General features: G+C 34.7%; 1 protein-coding gene across 1 annotated transcript in view; it reads right to left on the bottom strand.

Moving 5' to 3' along the window:
- Positions 1-3,415: 3,415 nt before the first annotated feature.
- Positions 3,416-20,168, bottom strand: part of ABCB7 (ATP binding cassette subfamily B member 7) — a 74,669-nt gene continuing 57,916 nt past the window's right edge. Inside the window, exons 15-16 of the mRNA XM_072431903.1 lie at positions 18,669-18,776; positions 3,416-7,395 (exon numbers count right to left, since the gene is read on the bottom strand). Of these exons, the coding sequence (XP_072288004.1) occupies positions 7,177-7,395; positions 18,669-18,776 (327 nt within the window). The 3' untranslated portion in view covers positions 3,416-7,176. The remainder of the gene's footprint in view (positions 7,396-18,668; positions 18,777-20,168) is intronic.

The raw sequence follows: 20,168 nt of genomic DNA, 5'->3' as shown, positions 1-20,168 counted from the left end.
CACATCTAACCAGAACACAAGCTTGACCTTGAAAGCATGGATTTTTTAAACAGCACTGCAGTATCATCACAGGATATCAAAACTGCCCACCCAGAACAGGAACTTGGAAGTATTTGAATGTATATTGGTGATTTTTATAAGGGGGAGTCCATTGCATTTTTTTAAAGTGTAAACTACACTTTAACCACTTTAGCTCTCATCTATCTATAGCTATTTATATCCCCGCATCTGGACAAAAATCACACAGTTTAACAAAAAAATTTTTTTTTCACCTGCCAAAGGATTTTTAATTTTATTTAGCGTATTTCAGGTCTGCTGAATCCAGAAATGACATCAGTTTTATTGAATTGGCTCTAGTTCTTGTGATACAGGAATCGGAGTAGCCAATTTTACCAACAACAAATGTTAACACGGTATATTATTATCAATCTTTTTTACACTGTTTTGATTTTTTTGTATTGAATGTAGAATTATTTTCATTAAACCTTTATTTGCCTTCTTTTTTTCATACATATTCTTTTTTTTCTCAAGAAGAAGTTGTTTAAATGACCCCAACGTATTTTGCTACATTTGTGGTGAATATTCTCAGCAAAACCAGAGAAGAAACAATAAAGAATTTGTGAAACAAGCATGTTGCATATTTTGGTATTAAACTGGGGGCCAAGATAAGTATTGGGCTCCCAATATGGTATGCAAAACTTGTGTCTTCATAAGTAAAAAAATGGAAAACTGAAAAATTTGAAATTTGGTGTACCTGTGGTATGGCGAGAGCCCAAAAATCATCATGAATGTTATTTTTGTGCTGTGAATGTGAAAGGTTTCAATCGTTACAAGAAAAACAAGTGGGAGTACCCTGATTTGGAATCAGCAAGACGACCTGTGCCGCATGGTGCTGATGTTCCCATACCAGTGTTCAGCCCACTCCCTGATATTCCTGTATCCGACATGGAGGATATACAGGGTTTGGAGTGTAATCCAGGAGTTAGCAGTAGAAGTGAATATGAAGGAAGTGTTTAATGATATCACCCTCTGGATTTACTGTTGGTGATCGCATCTGCAGTTAGATGCAATGCACCAAGCAGAAATCCTGCATGGTGCATCGCATCTAACTGCAGATGCGTGCATCGGGGTGGTGGGGACCCGGGCAGTATTTAAAAGCAGATTACTCGGTAATCTGCTTTTAAATTTCCCGCCCGGCCATGCCCCCCGACGGAGAAGCGCCTCGCCGTCACAGCGGGATTGTGAGATCGCCGCTGGAGCACGGGGATAAGGTAAGGGGGTCCCCCAAAGGTACCCCGAGTGTGACTCGGGATTACTGCTTTTGGCAATTTTTCCCACCCCGAGTCACACTCGGGAATACCGCTAGGTGGGTTAATACATGACCTAAGCCTGTCAAAACAAGCATCTGAACCTTTAGCATCCAGGCTAAAAGAAAAGAACTGTATGAGACTGGAAGTTAAAAAAACACAGTTTATAAGACAAGAGAGGTGACGCTCCTACCATATTTCAGTGAAGATGGAGACTTTGTGTACTGTTGTAACATCCCTGGAATAACTAGCCCATATGGGAGTACCAGAATACCGAGCAGAAGACCAGCAGCTTTTCACAGACAGTTCCACTCAAAGTTTGAAATCTATTTTACTGCATAATGGAAAATGCGGTGTATCAATTCCAATTGGTCACTCCACAAAACATATATGAAAATATCAAAATGGTATTACAAAAGCTTTGCGATCATGAACACCAATGGTCCTTATGTGTTGATTTAAATATGGTGAACTTCCTTATTGGACAGCAAAATGGATACACAAAGTACCCATGCTTAATCTGCTTGTGGGATAGTAGAGCAAAGCAGGATCACTGAAAAAAAGTGACAAGGCCTCCAAGGGAAAACATTAGCAGCAAGAGTGTCATTTTGACTGATGCTGCTCCTTTAACACTGACAGTCAGCGTTCGTATCCAAGTATATTTCGGAAATATAATGCAGTAAAGTATTTTTCCAATATAATATTGTTTTTTCTGTGCAGGTCAGTGATCTTGGATCTATGCATGTCCGCAGTTAAAGGAAGTTTGAAAAAAAACAAAACAACTATTTTTATATACATACACATAAAAATGTTTAATCCCCTAATCATCCAAACCTTTTAATTTTCCCTTAAACTCAATTACCTTTTTTTCTGTAGATTTTTTAAACATATAATTTTTTCATTGTAGCATTATTATTGAAAAAAATCCATAATTGTTTAAATGTCATTATAATGGTACAAATAATAGGGCAAACTGAAAAAAAACTATTTTGTTCATTGTCTTTTTGTCCATAAAAAATAAAATTGCAAGCAAATATTGTCAATGAGCCTTGCTGGACCTAAAAAGTATGTTTGTATTACTTTGATTTCTTAAATTTTCACAAGGTTATTGTCAATCGAAAAATGAAAACATTTCTAAGATCTATACAGTATACAGGTGTAATAAAAAAAAATGAGTGCACAAGTGTTTGTTTTGCTAAACACGGCCATGAACAGGTGTATTTTTAAATAGATTCTTCAAATTACTAAGAATTTTTTATACATTTAATTATACCTAAACAAATGACTCAAACACTTTTTCCATGTTTTTTTAGTGGCTCATAGGATTTTAGGAGTTAGTCCCTATCAGTCCTCTGTAATTTAAACAGATCTCACATCTTCCAGACTGTAATTAACCTACTTGCTAAATGATCCATTGTGCCGATTCAATTTCTGAGAATTGATTGTCTACAGAAAAATATTTTCCAAGAAGCTGGAAATCAATTTGACAAATATTCCTTGTTTTATTCATTGTTCTATATGTTTAGCATTTCAAGGTGATTTGTGGTCACTAAATATTCTATCAATTTCAAATCTTCCCAAAATTAGCCCGTCTTAACCAAGCCTAAACTTCAACAGAAATGGTCTGTACAAAAGGCAAAAAAAACATTATTAACTAAGGTAAGAGACTGAGACAAGTCACACAGATAGCTCTCATTTGTCCCTTCTTGAGGCAATTTGCAAAACAAGACAAGCTAGCAAGGGGAGTAGGATTCTTGTACAAGAAGGCAGCAAATCAAGAAAATGAAGAATGAATGAAGACAGCAGAGATGTCAGCAGGTCATCTGGGAAATAAGGATTCAGGACCTGTATTTAGATGGAGATCACATTTTAAGTCCATTGACGTATGTTACATGACTTAAAATGATTAAGGTCATTTTCTGTTTCTCAGAGCTATATGGACTCACAGCAATGATAGAAGACATTTGAGTGCCAGGGACTCTTACACATGAAATGGATTATCCCATTCACAGCGCTTTTCTGCATGCCAGCTGTGTTATCTCCCTCATTTCTGATGGACAACAGCAGGTTGTGTACTGTATATATTCCAGAACAAGGCAGACACAATGTAATTCATATAATTTTAATTTTTTAGCATAAATAACAAACAATATGCCTTCTAGAAAAAAAAAAACAGAATTGCTTTAATAATTAAAAGAAACTGCACATTTGTCTGGTTTTATATTTTACCAAAGATCGAAAATTATGCTTTGGCATAACAATGAGTTTATATTGAAATTTCTGCAACAGGAATAATGTTGGCCATTTCATTTCCAAACAACCACTTTCAACCATTTGCTGAAACAACCTAAAGTATTTATAAACGCATAAACCAATTTGACCTCCAAACTAAAAATCCTCCTCCAGAGCATGCCCCGTTATACTTTTTTACTTTGTTCTTAATAATATAGGGATACTGTACAAAGAATTACATCTGAGCCCTCCGCCTCCACACACACACTACATAGTTAGGCTTTTGAGAGTCAAGGCAACCGCAATCTTTCTAGGAAAGAATATTGTGTATGTTTGTATAAAGGAACGACAATGGGTAGGAGGAAAGCGAAGTTTTGTAGTCCAGCAGTAATGGCTGTTGCTATTAAAGCAGTCAGAATGTCAAAGGATTACTGACCGAATCATCCGGTACTCCTCTTTACTTGCAGACTTTTAAGCAGATAAAGCATGGAAAACATGAATGTATAAAAAAAAAAAAAAAAAGATATATATTATCCATTATACAATATTGTCAATACTTTAGAATGTTTAATGTATTTAATGGTTGGTGGTAAGGTGTAGACAACCACGGTGTCTTCTGTGACGAAAAAAATAAAATGTCATGTGTGGCCAGCATTACTCAAACTATTGGTATCCAATCAGCTAAACATTATGGTACAGGAGAAAATTAAGATAGAGGACAAAATAAAAAGAATGACGGGATCACAAAGACAAAAGTACATTGCCCACACTGGAAACATGTTCACTAAACTTACAATGATATTTTTAATATGTTTTTTTTCTGGTCAGAAATTGAAATTGAATTTTACCTGCACCACAACAGCACCTATAGAAGTCTCAACATTTTTGGAAAAACCAAAAATGTTACTTTATGATCCTAAATGTAAACTCTAGGTTTGGGGAAGGAATTGACAGTCGATTGACAATTGAAGTCTAAAAGAGAAGCACACCATCCCTAACATAAGGCATGGAGGCAGTTCTCCACTGTTTTGTTTGGCTTGGAGCTACAGTGGCAGAGAGAATTCAGTCACAATTGATGGCAAGGTGGATGCAGATTAGATCAGATTATTGAAGTAAATTTTACTTAGCAACTGCAAAAAAAAAAAAAAAAAAATGAAAAAAAAAATAAAATAAATAAATACAAATAGATAATGGAGTAGCAGTTATAACCCTAGGTATATATCCCTTTAGTTCCAAATCATTGAGGCACTGATATCTTAAAGAGCAGGGAATTTAAACTAGAACAAGAAATTTACAGGACCTGATTTTTTTTTTTTTTTTTTTTTTTTTTTTAATACCAAGAACAGGCACGGTTACCACATATCAAAAATAAAAGATCTCATTTTAAATTTTCACAAACCCCTTTTTTTTTTTATTTTACAGGACTTCTTTTTATTATTAGTATGCTATTACTATTAAACACATCTACATTTTATAATATCTGCTAGGGTTATGTAACACATTTTCATTTTAAAAACTGTAAACACACACAAATTCTGCATATGAACATGCTTAAATTGTCCTAAGAACAATATTTTAGATTTTTTTTTAATATTTTAAAATCCTGATTAGTGGATGGACCAATTCTCTACATATATTACTTTGCATGAGTATTCACCTCACAATGCTATGCAAGTATATAATTAGAATCATTTTACCCAGGACTATATTTCACTCTTGTACAAATATTGAAGTAAAAAAAAAATGAAAAAAGTCTTCATTGCATAAATATTCACCCCTTAGCTGTGAACCTCTGGTACAGGCAACTGTTTTCCGAAGCCATGTAATTAATAGAATGGTGTTCATCTGTGTAGAGCTGAAACTAAATACACTTGTTTTTCAGGTTTGCCAGAGATAATATCTGAACAAGCCGCATTGGAAAACATACAGATAAGTTCTGCAAGACTGCCAACCAGGGTTGGGTTAGAAATAAATAAAGCCTACTGAGCTTTTCCCCAAGAGAACCATTATAAAATCTAAGAAGGGCATCACAAAAACATACATGTGCTTAGAGAAAGACCTTAACCAAATTGATTCTGGAGAGCATTAGTCAGGGAGAATATGCTGTAATTCTGAAGCTCATGTAAAGATCCACAGAAATATGGAGATATCATCTCGGACAACTTGGATGCTCCAAAAAGCCTTTTTTTTTCAGGAAAGACAACAGCTTTTGCTAAAAATATCACAGTCAAATCCCATTTGCAGTTTGCCAGAAGGGATGAGACAAAACAAATAGGTTAAAGTAGATTTCCTGGTCTGATAAGACCAAAATTAAACTTGTAGGCCTTTTTTCCTTCATTAAAACACAGTCAAAGATTAAGACTTGAAGTCATGATAGCAAGAGTTTGTCAGGATTGCTGTTTATTTAAAAGTATTTGAAAACTACCAAAGATTTTTATAGCCAATTAAAATCCAGTATACCCCAGACTTGGGTGGGAAAAAATCACTTTAAAAAAAAAAAAAAAAGTAACTAAGAATCTGTGACAAGACTTGCATTCCCCTGTGAAAACAGAAATAGAGCACATTTACTCATTAACATGAGTAGGATTGCAGGATAGAAGCACAAAGACTGCAAAGAAGTGAAAGCGGAATATCTGACCACATAATTTTGTCTGAAACAGAATGATGATTACGGAGATCACTGCTAAACTCCTATGGTTTTTGAATTGCATAGACATATTTGGAAGCCGTGCATAACCGCTAAAGCAGGAAAATGGTGGTAAGACTATGAAACTTTAGTTTGTTTTTACAATGTCTATATGACTGAATATCTTTTTAATTGGACATTAAAATGAAAAACATTTGAATCTTAAAAGTATTTGAAAATAGTAAGGTTTAAAATTCTAAATTTAGATTTTCCTGTAACATTTTACAAATTACACCTACTTACTTTAGTCCCAGGTATAAAGAGGGCTTATAGACTACTGTTCTTACACACAGAATCATGATAGGGCAAAACTGATAAAATGTCAAGACACCTGCTGATATATTGTATTCTGTGGGAAGAAACTGAGGTACCGGGATGAAACCCTTACAAACAAGGAAAGGCCGTACAAATTCCATGCAGTCAGTGTCCCTGGTGCGATCTGAACCTAATGATAACTACTGCCATGATCTGCCCTGGCAAACATGATTCAAATTTTGTAAACTTCCTATTAAGTAACATAAGGTTAACAAACCAATAATTATGGGATAACAGTTACAAAGTCTTTTATCAACCCTCTTTGAGTGTTATCAAAGCAAATTACTGTACATTAGCAAGAATTTTTTAGGTATTAAATTACTGGACCAACTGTTAAAAAACAAACAGGGTAGCACAAAATGACACAGCAGTCAGATTTGCAACGTTTTGTCCAATGTGACTACCAGAGGCGATCTCTGTAAGAAAATATATTTCAAAAAATTCCAGCAAGAATTTGTTACACTATCAAGGAATCAAACATATATACAAATAAAAAATCATTGAAGGGAGGGAGGTTGAAAAGAAGAGTCAAAAGAAGATATGTTTATGAACTACAGAAATAGGTAAAGAGGTGGGAAAAACAAAATTTATGGATGGGATAAGGAGCTCTGTTTTCAGTCCAAAATGTTCACTTCATCAGCAGGAACAGTTGCCGCATCCTTTAACGCTGTTAATGATCTCCTCTTGCAGCTTCTTTCGTTCCTCCTCTTTGGCCATTTCCTGGCTACTTTTCTGTGAATTCTGGTTGTTGAGACTGTTTAAGACCCTGTTACTCTGTGTGTGCCACAGTTCTGAATAAAGGCTGCTGGGGTTTGCCAAGAGTCCAAAATGTGTGCCTCTCTCTGCTACTTTACCCTGAAGATGAATAGAAATCACTGTCAGAATACGGGAAAACATTATTTTTTATGCATCAAAGGTATTTAACATATGACAACTTAATGTCAAATTCAATGACAAATGAAAATGCACATTGGTAAAGCTGAGAAACAATGTGCTAACATCTCTATCACCGACAGCATACAGTATTTGTTGGCCTATTTGTCCACATGCTGAGTATAGTGGTGGACAATTTTTTTTTTTTTTAATAGCTTTATCCAAAACATGAAGAATAACTGTTGTTGACAAAAAAATAAAATGGTTTAGGATTGTGAAGCTCTGTACTTACTCCACATACTGACAATTCACCTAACAATTTTTCATTTCTTGCCATGAAAAATTAAATTAGTAACAGAGCATAAATATAATACAGAACACATAACAATGCAACACTATTGTCATACATTTCCCCATTATTACTTCCAGGAACATAATACTTTTTAATAGTAAGGATAAAAAAGTCACTTTGTTTTATTATTTCAGGGAAATTAGGCCAACAGGACATGTGCCAAACTGAGAAAAAGGATTTTTTGATGTACAGATAGATGAAGATTAGCTTCTAATTGCAGAGCTAAGAAACCAGGAAGACTACCAGTGACAGATGAAAATGCTTTATTTCTTACTTGTACAGCTCTCCCACTAAAAAGAATAAGACCCAGGAACTGTGTTTTATGGCTGCCATCAGCTATAACGTACCATGTAAAAGTGGGGAATGGTGTTTTTACACAGATGACATTATATTGGGCCAACGGTAGGTAGCCTAACTATATGGACAAAAATAAGTTGGAGGGTAGGCTTTATTGTATGTGCTACCAATTTAAATCAAAGCAAAAGGAGGGGGAAAAAAACCAACACACTTTATATGAGTATTAGGTCTGCAGTTTTAGTTGTTCCTGTTGTGGCTATGAAGATACATCCAGGGTAATAGATGAAATAAATGTTTTAATAACAGCTGGTATAAACTTTGAATCTTATACAAGTGTGAACTTAAGTACGCCTCATGGAAACAGTTTTGTTTTAAATGAATCATTTTCCATTTTTTGTCTATAGTTTTTATGTCTTCAGTTCTTGGTTTGATTGGGTTTTCTTTGTCAAATTGTTGCAATATTTTTCCTTTTAAATTTTGTCATGTTTTTGTGAAACCCTCCTTTTCCACCACCTATTTCTTTTTTTAGAAAATTGTTTTCCTGAATATTTTCGGTTAATAAATTATTTTTTACTCACCTTTTTTTTCCTTGGAGTCAGTTGGAATTGGTATACTCCATTTAGTGTATTTAATTTATGCCAAAATAATGGCTTGTCACTGTGGGTGGGTTGAATGTTAAACAGAGGGGTCTAGTAAAGGGGGGGGGGGGGGTTATTTAGACATTACTATAATATTAAGGGTAGACCTTAAGAAAGGTGGGCTGTGTCTCACTCAAGTGCCCAATATATATAAAGAGTTTTTTTTTTTTTTTTTTTTACACACCACGTTTTGCTTCAAGACCCCAAAGTGCAAGGAGTGCTTGACTGATGAACAGATTTGTCACACACAAACCCATCTTGCTCGCATCCTTTTAAGATCACAGAGTAAATCAAGCTATCTATTGAAAATCAAATCTCTATACACAAAGGAAAAACATAATGCTCTAAAAGAATTTTATATAGAGGTGGTGATAAAACAATTGCACAAAAGGTAGAAGTTTAATCATGCCTCAGATATGAGGAGAGAATGAAGGAACAGTGGAATTTCACTGTCTTCCCATTTCAGTGCTGCCATGTGTCTGACTGTCTGATCATGCTGTCTTTCTAGGAGGTTAGTGTGAATGCCATGCCAGCAGGAAACAATGTATAACAGCAGGAATGTGGCTCTTTAACAAGATGCACTATGCACACATCTAACAGAGAAAATAGTGATGTAATGCCTCTATGGGCTAATGTACCGGCATTATACCACATAGCACACAAATAGGCTCATCAGATTTCTGTGGTCACATCACAACCCTCACGGGCAGATCATGTGAATTGTAATTTGGAAACATATTGAAAACTGGGGGTAACAGATCTCACCTGTCACTAATACAAGACTCTATTTCCTCATAGATATCCTACAAGGCTTGGGTGTTAGAAGGGCAAGACATGCTTTATGCCCTTACTGTCAAATGAAACTGTTAACAGATAAAAATACCAATTAACAGCAATATGTGACCACTATCAGTCGTTCTGATTTAAGTCCATATGAGTCATGTATATGACATTTATGTTAAAATAAACATGGTTTTGTTTAATAAACTACAGATGCATTACAAACCTCAGAGCTGTTTAATTTTTTAAAAGCAGTTTAAAGTGCTACTGCTCTGCTTCCCGTCCCTTACTAATAGTACCATCAAGATCCTGTCCCCCAATGTTATTTAAAGCGATGCCGCTAAACCCATAGGGGAAACCCAGGATGCAGTGCATAAATTAAGTTTAATAAACACTAGGAGACCTCTGTCTATGCCCTAATGTTCATCTTTTCTTCTCTTTCCACTAGTAATATATGTAAATAACGGCAAGGCAAACATACATCACTGTCATACTAGTCTGTGACTCTTGGGATAGAACAAACAAACCTTGATTATCCTGGACATATGTAAGCAAATTTTATTTCTACTAGACCTAAGCCTTGATGTTTTAGGATGTTTATTTGGATTTGCCATTTTGGTATGGATTGTACCCACCATTCCTGCTATTCTTATCATAGACCATAACCAGTCTTACTCTATCAAAGAAGCAGCATTTGCGGCAAAATGTGTAGAGAGAAAAATGTAAAAGATACAGGCATCCAAAGATTTTTTTACAACTTCAAAATAAAAAAAAATCCTTACTATCTGTGATAATTCAATACGTACATTCATCACAATAATTTTATTAGATTTTAACAGCTGATGTGTTTAATAAAATAATGATTTTATCAGGGCAGTGTGTGGAGTCGGAGTAAAGGAGTCAGAGACAATTTTGGGTACCTGGAATAAGAGTTGATAAAAATGTTCCAATTCTGACTTCCTGATAAATTTAAATTATAACAAAAAAATACATCAAGTTCAAATATCCTATTTCACAAACAACAGTCATAATTAGGTTTTTCTCTGATGTAAGAAAAAAAGCCCAGTGCATAGTTATATTTCTACTAGTGTGAAGTTCAGCTGAGCAATTTTACAACCTGACATTCACATTATTGTAATCTGGATTATGTACAATACAGAAAGTGTTTTCATTTTATTTCAGATATAATGTGTTTCACCCCCCTAGAGGTCTATTTCCGTGCAAATTTCCATGCAAAAAGAGGTATGAATTTTGTATGGAAAAGTATTTTTCATTGTTGGATAGAATTCTTAGGCATAACTCACCAAAACTTAATAAATGTAATACAATTAATAATAAACTTTAAAATAACAAAAGACAAAAATCTGGGGTAAGTCCTTGCGAGGAGGCGAGTGTTTTTTATTCTGTGATTTATTTTTATTTTTTTTATTAATTTTCCCAAAAATGTGGGGTAAAAATGTGGAATTGCCCTTATGTTTTATATATATATATATATATATATATATATATATATATATATATATATAAAATTGTATATATATATAATATATGAATATTGCTATATTGGACTCAATACAGCTATTGTATTGAATCCAATACAAAATTATCTTAACTTCCCGCCCACCGGCACCAACGTCACCGGAAAACCCGGAAGATCATGCTGCATTTACCGGCTGGAGATCGAGGAGGAAGAACGTGTCCCCAGGACCTGCAGAGACCAGCAGGATGACGGGGGACGTCAACGGAGCAAGGTAGGTGGGTTTTTTTTTTTTAGTGTAAAGTTACCCTGAGTGTGACTCGGGATTACTGTTATTTGCAGGTTAAATCCACCCACTTGGTCACACTTGGCAATACCGCTAGGGGGGTTAACAAGTTCATTTGAGCATAAACAAGTGTAATGATATAGGTGTAGGTGAGTGCTATGGCTTGATGTGTTTAGGTGACCTGTCTGCACTCTCCATATATGCTCCCATCCAGGGCTGAACTTTAACTCATTTTGCACACCACGTAATACTAGGAAGTTAGTTAGGTGTTCCCCGGGCCTCCCACGGCCCTGTCTTCAGCAGAAGATCAGCAAACAAAGATAAAGGCAGCAGTGTCTGCTCAACTTCCTCTGTCTGCTAAAAGAGCTTAGAAGAACTTGGAGAAACAGCTTTGTGGATTCAACTGTAAGTGTTCATGTTTATTTTAAAACTGCATGGCTGCTTGTGTGTACTATGATGGAAAGCTGTGTGCATGTTTCTGGATAAAACTGCAGGGCTATGTGTATGTTTGTGTGTATGGTGCAGGAATGTATGAATGTTTGTGTATAGTGCATATTGTGTGTACGTTTATTAATAAAATGTAGGGCTCTGTGTTTTGTGTATAGTATAAATGTTTGTGCATGTTTTTCTGTATGGGACAAATTATGTCTTAAGTTTAGTGCAGGGCTAAAGATTATTTGTGTGTATAGTGCCGGGTTGTATGTATGTTTGCAATAGTGCAGGACTATGTGTATGTTTGTATTTAAATCAAAGAATATGCTAGTTTGTATAACATATTTTATATTCATATTTTAGTGAAAGCGGCACTCTGATCACAATGGCAAAAAGTCTGTCAACAAACACGTAAAAGTCTGCTGTTTATGAGCACTTTACATTATCAAGTGATGGGAAACATAACGTGTTACAATATATTCTTGAAGATGATGGTGAAAACCAGTACGATGCAAAAATTAGCAGTTTCAGTGGGTCTAACAAAAATGCACCTACAAGAGCATCAAATTTAAAAGATTACTTAGCGTTTTCATCCTAAAGTGTTAGAAGTTGTGAATGAGAAAGATATCATTGAAAATATTCCATCCAGTTCTGGGATAAAAAATGTTCAGAAATCTACTGGAGACCAAACACAACTAAGAAGATTCTTTATATCTGACAAAGTTATCATAACAATGACATCAGAAAAATTCAAAAACCACATTATTGAAATGGTAGTAAGGAATAGTGTACCTCTATCCTTCTTTTCACAGCCAGCCTTTGTAAGCTTAAATAGAGAAATGGCTAAAAAAATTGGCGTTTCTCTGGAAAAGGAAACTTATAATTGAAAAGGGCAAATGTAAAAAAGAAGAATTACGAAAGGTTTGAAGGGACATTTTGTCATCATAAAAATGGATGCATGCACACGTCACAGAGTCAATTATTTTGCTATTATTGTTAGATTTGTTGATGAAAATAGTAAAACAATAACGCGAACCTTGGGAGTGAAGGACACCCAGGAACATCACACCAGTGACTATCTTCAGAAGTTAGTGGAGGATGTTCTAGAAGATTTTGAAATTAAAAAGCAACATATTCTATATATTGTGACAGATAATGCTTCTAATATGTTGAGCACAATTGAGAAAATGAATAAAGTAGATGAAGAAAATGACAGACAGACATTAACCTCCTGGGCGGTAACCCTAAGTGTGACTCGGGGTAGAAAAAAAAAATGCTAAAAGCGGTAACCCCGAGTCTCGGGGTAGATAAACCTATGGGAAGTATTAAGTAAATAGCTACTTACCTGATCTGCTGGCATCCCACGTTGTCCTCTTTGTGAGTCCTCTCTTCGTTTTCTTTCTTCCTCTGCACTCAATGAGTCACCGATGAGTCACACGTGAGGACGTTGCCGGCGGGGCGTGGTGGGAAATTCAAATCCATTTGTATTGCATTCAATACAAAATAACTGTATTGAATGCAATATAGTGGATATATGTGTAAAAGCAGTACATTGTCTTTCATAAACATTTATTTTACAGTATAATATAATAGTATGAGTATATTATATATTTAATTTATTTAATTTACCGTATTTTTCGGACCATAAGACGCACTTTTTTTCCCCCATGGTCCGAAAAATACGGTAATATTTTGACATGATTTTGTGTTTCAAACTCTTTCATACTCATACTATTATTTTATTCTGCAAAATAAATTTTCATGAAAAACAATGTACTGCTTTTAGACATATAAATCTGGATAGAAATGAACCGCCCAGGAGGTTAAAGGAAGACAGTTCTGCAAGTAATGGAGAAAGTGAAAGCAAAGAGAAAAATGACATTTTGGATAACATTGTATCCAAATCTAAGTAATCATCTAAGACTACTACTATTCAACATATGCGTTGTGCTGTTCACACTCTGCAACTTGCAATAAGAGATGGATTGAAAGATCGTCATGCAGCTACTCTAATTGGCAAATTGATGCAAGTAACTGTTGCAGCCAGGGCCCCTAAAACAGATGCCATTTTGAAAAGACGTGCACGAAAAGGAGGCATTTCAGATCAAACAACACGCTGGGGAAGAACTTATCTGATGGTGAAGTGATTGCTTGAAGTATAAGACTTTCTTGAAAAACTGGACAATGAAAATATTTTATTAACTGAAAGCCAGTGGACACAAGTAAAAGCACTGGAAAATCTACTTTCTAACCCTTTTACGGTCACCAAGAGATTGCAATCTAATCAATTTAACACCTGGTAAATTCTTCTTGAAATGGAAGAGCTTGATATATTACCTGAACAAAAGTGGAGGATTAATAGCTGATGGCATTGTATCTTCAATGAAGAAAAGAGAGAATCTCTTACGGGATAATCAAATCTTGTTAGCTGCTATTTATGTTGAGATCAGATTTAGGAGCTTCTATGAAAGAGGATCTGGCAGAAGCAATTCTGTTTCTTAGTACAACACTACATTGAGTTAGTTTTGGATTGCAATTAACAACTATTCTACTCTACAACTATATTCCAAGTTTAATATATAAACTGTGTTAGATTTTCCAGTTTTTGTTTATGTAGTTAAGCTTTGTTTTTGTTTTAAAACTACCAAAGATTGTGGTTCATATTTTTAAACTGCTAAAGTTCCTGTTGCTGATTTTTTTTGCATGCTATGCTACTACTTTATAGCCACTTAAAAACAATAAATACAATTTTATTGTTTTCATTTTTTGTCTTTTGTTTAAACTGGCCAATACAGAAGAGCGTCAGCTTCCTAGCCAGTAGTTCCGTGGTTAAATGGCGTGTATGTTGCCTTCCTTCAATCAACGTGGAAGATGCATTAGCATATTACGGGTTTCTCATTTTAACTTCAAACTTTTGCAACAAAACTTCACAAAAAATCCAGACCCCCTATTTGTTAAATCAATAAATTTAATATAAAATAAATATAACACAATATTTTTGCATTAAAAGTTTTCCTCAAGAAACAATAAATACAAATATATAATAATTAAATTATTTATTAATCATTAACGTTTTCTTCTCTTAGGTATTTAGGCAAAAAGCTAAACTTTTTTGTATAAAAATTTGAGCAATCCTGCTCACTTATTGTTAAAAATACACTATTGATGCTAAGAACCTGAATTAATTAGCCCACTTCTTCCTACTATTTCTTTCCATTTAGAGAACATTTTTTCAACAGGATTAGGAAGTGGAGAGTATGGTGGTAAAAATGATTTGGTGTTTGGAGTTGGTGTCCCTTACTGTAAATCAAGCACTTTACCTGACTAGTTTTATGAAAGGGGACATTAGCCATAATTAGGATGGCATGCTGAACACTCTTTTCACTAAAAACATTCTAAATCTCATCAATAAAATTGAGGAATGCTTCTTGATTAAATGCTCATGCTTGTGACTTAAAGTGGAGGGTTCCATTTTTATTTCTCACATAAGTTGAATAATTTCTGTAATGCATTCCAGCCACAACATGCACCACCCTTTGCCCAATAGGAATTCTCCCCCCTTCTCATTGAGATGTTAAAACCTACTTCATCAAGAAAGTAGATGTTTTTTTTCCCCATCTTCCTTAGCAATGAGATCAAGGATTTTGTTAGCATAGCTAAGCCTTTCTCGAAGAGAATATAATGATATAAATTAAAAAAACATAATAAATGACAAACCATCAATTTTTTTTCATATATCTTTATTAATGTTTCTTGAGAAATTTTTTTTGGTAAAAATATTGTGTTATATTTGATTTTTTAACAAACTTATTGATTTATGAATAAATAGAGGGTCTAAATTTTTTTTTGAAGTTTGGTTGCAAAATTGTGAAGTTTGAATGCAAAAGTGTGAAGATAAAATGGGAAACCCTGTAAATACAGAGGTACAGATTCGAAGCATTTATCTACCGACTCCACAGCCCTGGATTTTATATAACCAAATTGATGTTGCTATGAAGCAGAAAAGCCATTTGAGTTAAATGTGAACTCTGACTCCAGGTACACAATAGTTGCTTCTGGCATCTCAGTCCTGCTTATAAAAGCTTTTGAATCTGACTTTCATATAAATATTTTGTGTTCTGTATCAACTGTGACCTTTGTGTCTTTTTACAAAACAAGCACAAGCAAGATTCTAATTGCAGAATGCAGCACGAAAAAACAAACTGCTTTGTAAAATAAGGTTATCACTGTATAGCAGTCCTTAAATGTCACAAAACTGCTGTGACTAATGATACTGCAGTCTACTTCTCCCAACACAACAACATACAAGACTTTTTAATTGAGTATGCAAACCACCGATAGGCTTGTTACCACCCCTGCTTCCTTATCAATGTGTTGTATTTTTTAGACCAAAAACAAAATAAAACAATAAAATACCTTGTATTTAATTCTTTATGCTATTCTTTTAGTGAGGGCAAGGGGCAGTAGAGCAACGACTTCCTGTGAGTAAAGCATAAACTACCTGCTTACCTGCCTCAGAAGACTTGTCATGCAGCAAAGGGGTGTAAAGTCTTGATATGTATGGGCATAACATTGACCAATGCCATACCCAACATCACAAGTCAGGGGAAGAGAGATTTCAGTCACTAGATGTGGGTGATACCCTGGTACTTCCCATAACCAGAAGTTTAAACAAAACATCTTCTGGGGATTTCTGCAAGCACTACCTAGAGCTCTCATGTACAAATTTAATGTGAGTTGTAGGATGCACTGAGCTAGTGCGCACAGTGAAAATTGACAGGCTGGAGTTCTGCTTAGCACTATATACTAATAGTCTGCTCTTCTTAGTTACTAATACAAAAGGATATATCATGATTCAAAGTATGAAAAGCTGTACTGCCTGTGACTGCTAAACATTCTTCATATGAGGAAATCAGCATAGTTGCTATGCCATTTGTGGGGTCGCTTAACCACCTGGGCGTTACACTGATGTCTAGATTTCTGTACCAAAAGCGGTACACTGTTTTTCATGAATTTTTTTTTTTTTTTAAATTGTAGACCTGTAAGTTACAGAAATATGTCCGAACAAGGGTCTAGTAGATATCATGGATATAAAAAAAAGTTTGAAACACACAATCATGTAAAAAAAAAAATGTACTTTTTATAAAATCCTATCCTATTTTTTTTGCATAGAAATTTTTGTTTATATTGTGGGCTTGTAATTCTTAGGATTAACTCCCGGGTATGATAATTATATTTATTTATTATATTATAATCATAAATTATAATATAATACATAATTATAAATAATAATTTACAAAAAAAATGAAGGATTGCAATATAACGTTTGTTTACATTTTTAACCACCTGGTGGGAAAAGTTCGGGTTTAACACTTTTTGCAAGTGTTTTTACCCCGAACATGGTCGGGTTTAACAGCCAGGTGGTTAAGGTATTATAGTACTGCGCAAAGAAGTTAGGCTGCATAAATGCACAGTGGGATGTTCGTATGTAACTACTACTTTAAGGCAACAGCATGTGATTACATAGTATATATGGAATTAAAGTGATCCTTGCAGGAAAATAAAATAAATATACAGGTTTAAGCCTTGTAGGGAGAAGAAGAAACAGTATTAATCTGATCTGGTAAAAATTCAAGGAATATTGAATTGTAAATATTGTAGTTAATCTGTATACAGTGTGTTGGGTACATGCAACTCCACAGCCAACCTTTGTGGTTCCACTAAACTCAAAACACAGTGGTGTATCCAGGCATACTACACACCAAGATGTTTGTCAGAAATGAAGATTTCATAAACAGACACTGGACCAGGTCTGACATATATGAATAAAGTCTTTTTTACAAGGGCTACCGTATTTTTCGGACCATAAGACGCACTTTTTGTGTTTATGACTGTGATGTTGGTTTTTAATGCACATAAAATATTTTAGGACACTATTTGTTTCAGAATCATTTTTTTCTTCATTTCCCTTCTCTAAAAAACTGGTGCGTCTTATGGTCCAGTGCGTCTTATGGTCTGAAAAATACGGTAATTGTTTTTTTTTTTCTGCTAAAGGGATAGTTTATGTTTTATGATGAAAGAAAACTAACTGCTGACCAAAGAGGGGTAATAAAACATAAGGAGACATCTGTAAATCTGGAAAGCCACAGCTTTGCTCATGATAAAACAAGGAGCTGTGGGCCAGGGCATCTGCTTGCAGTAGAAGTTGGATACCAGGGAGAAAAATGGCCACTAAACAGATTGGATGTGGGAGAAGACATCTGCATAATTACCACCTTTTCTGCTAAAGCAATGCATCTAACTCATAACACATTGGAAACCTATAGACACCTTCTTTTATAATATAGATCTGCTGAATGTCTATAGTTCATAAACCTCACAGATGATAAAAATACAATTTTTAACCCATATTTTTTTTTTTTAATCCAACAAAAACTATTTAATGGTTTTACAACAGAACAGAAGGTGGTCTTTACAGAGATACTAAAAGAAGTAATGTGATACTACTACTTCACTGTAAAACACAAAAGCTGGGGGTTGTGGTGGAGGTTCAAAGCTATGGTGTGCTGTCCTGCCAGGGTGTCATAATCACAAAACTGGCTATACAGCCAAACTGCAATGTACTTCAATGTACTGCAATGTATGATTCTGGAGTCTTTATGCCCTGAGTGTGTGTAGGAACAAAGACACATATGTTTACTGGTGTGCGAACACAATGGTAAGCCAGATAATCTGATGGCCAGATATATATATATATATATATATAAATAAATCTAATTTTAACCCCTCTCCTTATATTAGTTATTTTTATTTTTTTTTACTGTCTTTTTACTATCAACTTTCCCGCCTTGTTTGCATTGTAGTTTGAAGCATGTCTTCTCTTCTCCATACATCAATGAATGGTGTAATTAAATGTAAAATAGGTTTATATAATAAGGGGAGGGTAATTTTGACTATAGTTCCCCCTTAAACAATTTATTAGGTACTTCTTACCTTATTCAGCACTATAATTTCATCTGCATCAACGATGGTAGACAGCCTGTGAGCGATGAACACAGAGGTCCTGTGTCTTACCATATCGCGCATCGAGCTGAGGATATTCTGCCAAAAAAGAGTTGTTAAACAATGACTTTACAAGTGAACTGTCACAACATTTAGTATAATATAATATTAATATTTAATTTTATATTGAATTGGCTATTGAACTATACAAAAAGATGTCTTTCAGGGTGGAATGATGAACACGTGCTAGATTTTCACTCAAGATAATTGTGACAACTGGGTGCCACTAACTCATCTTCCCCCCTACCCTCTACATAGAATTGAACAGTGTTGTGTGTACAGGACTCTGGACTCAGGAGTTCTTTCTCCAGTCACCAGAAATGATCACAAAAGATAGTTTCCAGAGAGAGAGAGAAAACTGATGTCTGTATTGGGCTTAACTGAGAGCTTAAAGGTAACTTATGCTTAGAATGATTGAATATCCAGTCTTTAATAAATCTTTACAGACATACCTTTAAAAGATTTTTTATTTACTGTTCAAGGGTGAAACCTTACTTGGAGTATTAGGGACAGTTGTTATCTATAAAACCTCACACATTCTGTAATCTGAAGTTAGGAGGCAGTGTGTAAGATCAGGCAGCTATCAGGCCCACCACCTGTCACACATTTCTGAACTCACAAATTTCTTTAAATCTCAGTGGCACATATAACTCCTAGAAACTACAACCTTTGTCTCTTTGCATCCAAGTCAGAATGCCGTGATAACAGCCACCCAATTTTTTTTTTTAATTTACTTGTACCTAGACTATGAACATTTAGGTATTTATATATTAGTTTATGTTTATATATTAGTATATTAGTAAATTAGTGCTTATGATGCTGTCCTGACTTTCTTTCATACTCGGGTAAGTTCACTGCTCTGTGCAGATCTATTGTACTATACAAATAATGGACACTTAAAGCAATAATAGCAATTAAAATAAGTTATTTAAAGGTAACACGCAATCTCTCTTTTTTTTAAACAATATACAATAATAAGTATAATGGTATTGCGAGAACTGTTTAATAAAACGATCCATAATGTGCAAGCATTAAGGGTCATTTCTGAAGTTAGTAGAAAAGATAAATCAGAGTTAGGGGTAACCTTGATCTTAGAGAATTTCCAATGCTGGCAAGAATATAGAAGACAAAATATATTGGAGACAAAATCTCAATTTTTTCCTCTTGCAATATGTTTAATTAATCCCCACAAACCATTTAAAGTCAGTTCAAAAGGGTGCATTATAAAAGGTCAAATTCCAGGGCTTGCAACAAGTATAAATAGAAAATTTACTATCTAGGCAGATATATAGAGTTAGGGCAATTGTGGCCAGGTAGCACCCTTAAAAATCTACAAGTGCCTCATAAATAGCTGCCACACATTTACTGACGTGTCATTCTGCCAAGACAATTCTGTTCCTGCAGCCTTTAAATCTTCAAATCTTTAGTGTT

This window comes from Pyxicephalus adspersus, chromosome Z (assembly GCF_032062135.1).
Source record: "Pyxicephalus adspersus chromosome Z, UCB_Pads_2.0, whole genome shotgun sequence".
Lineage (NCBI taxonomy): Eukaryota > Metazoa > Chordata > Amphibia > Anura > Pyxicephalidae > Pyxicephalus > Pyxicephalus adspersus.
This window is presented reverse-complemented; position numbering and strand designations above follow the sequence as displayed.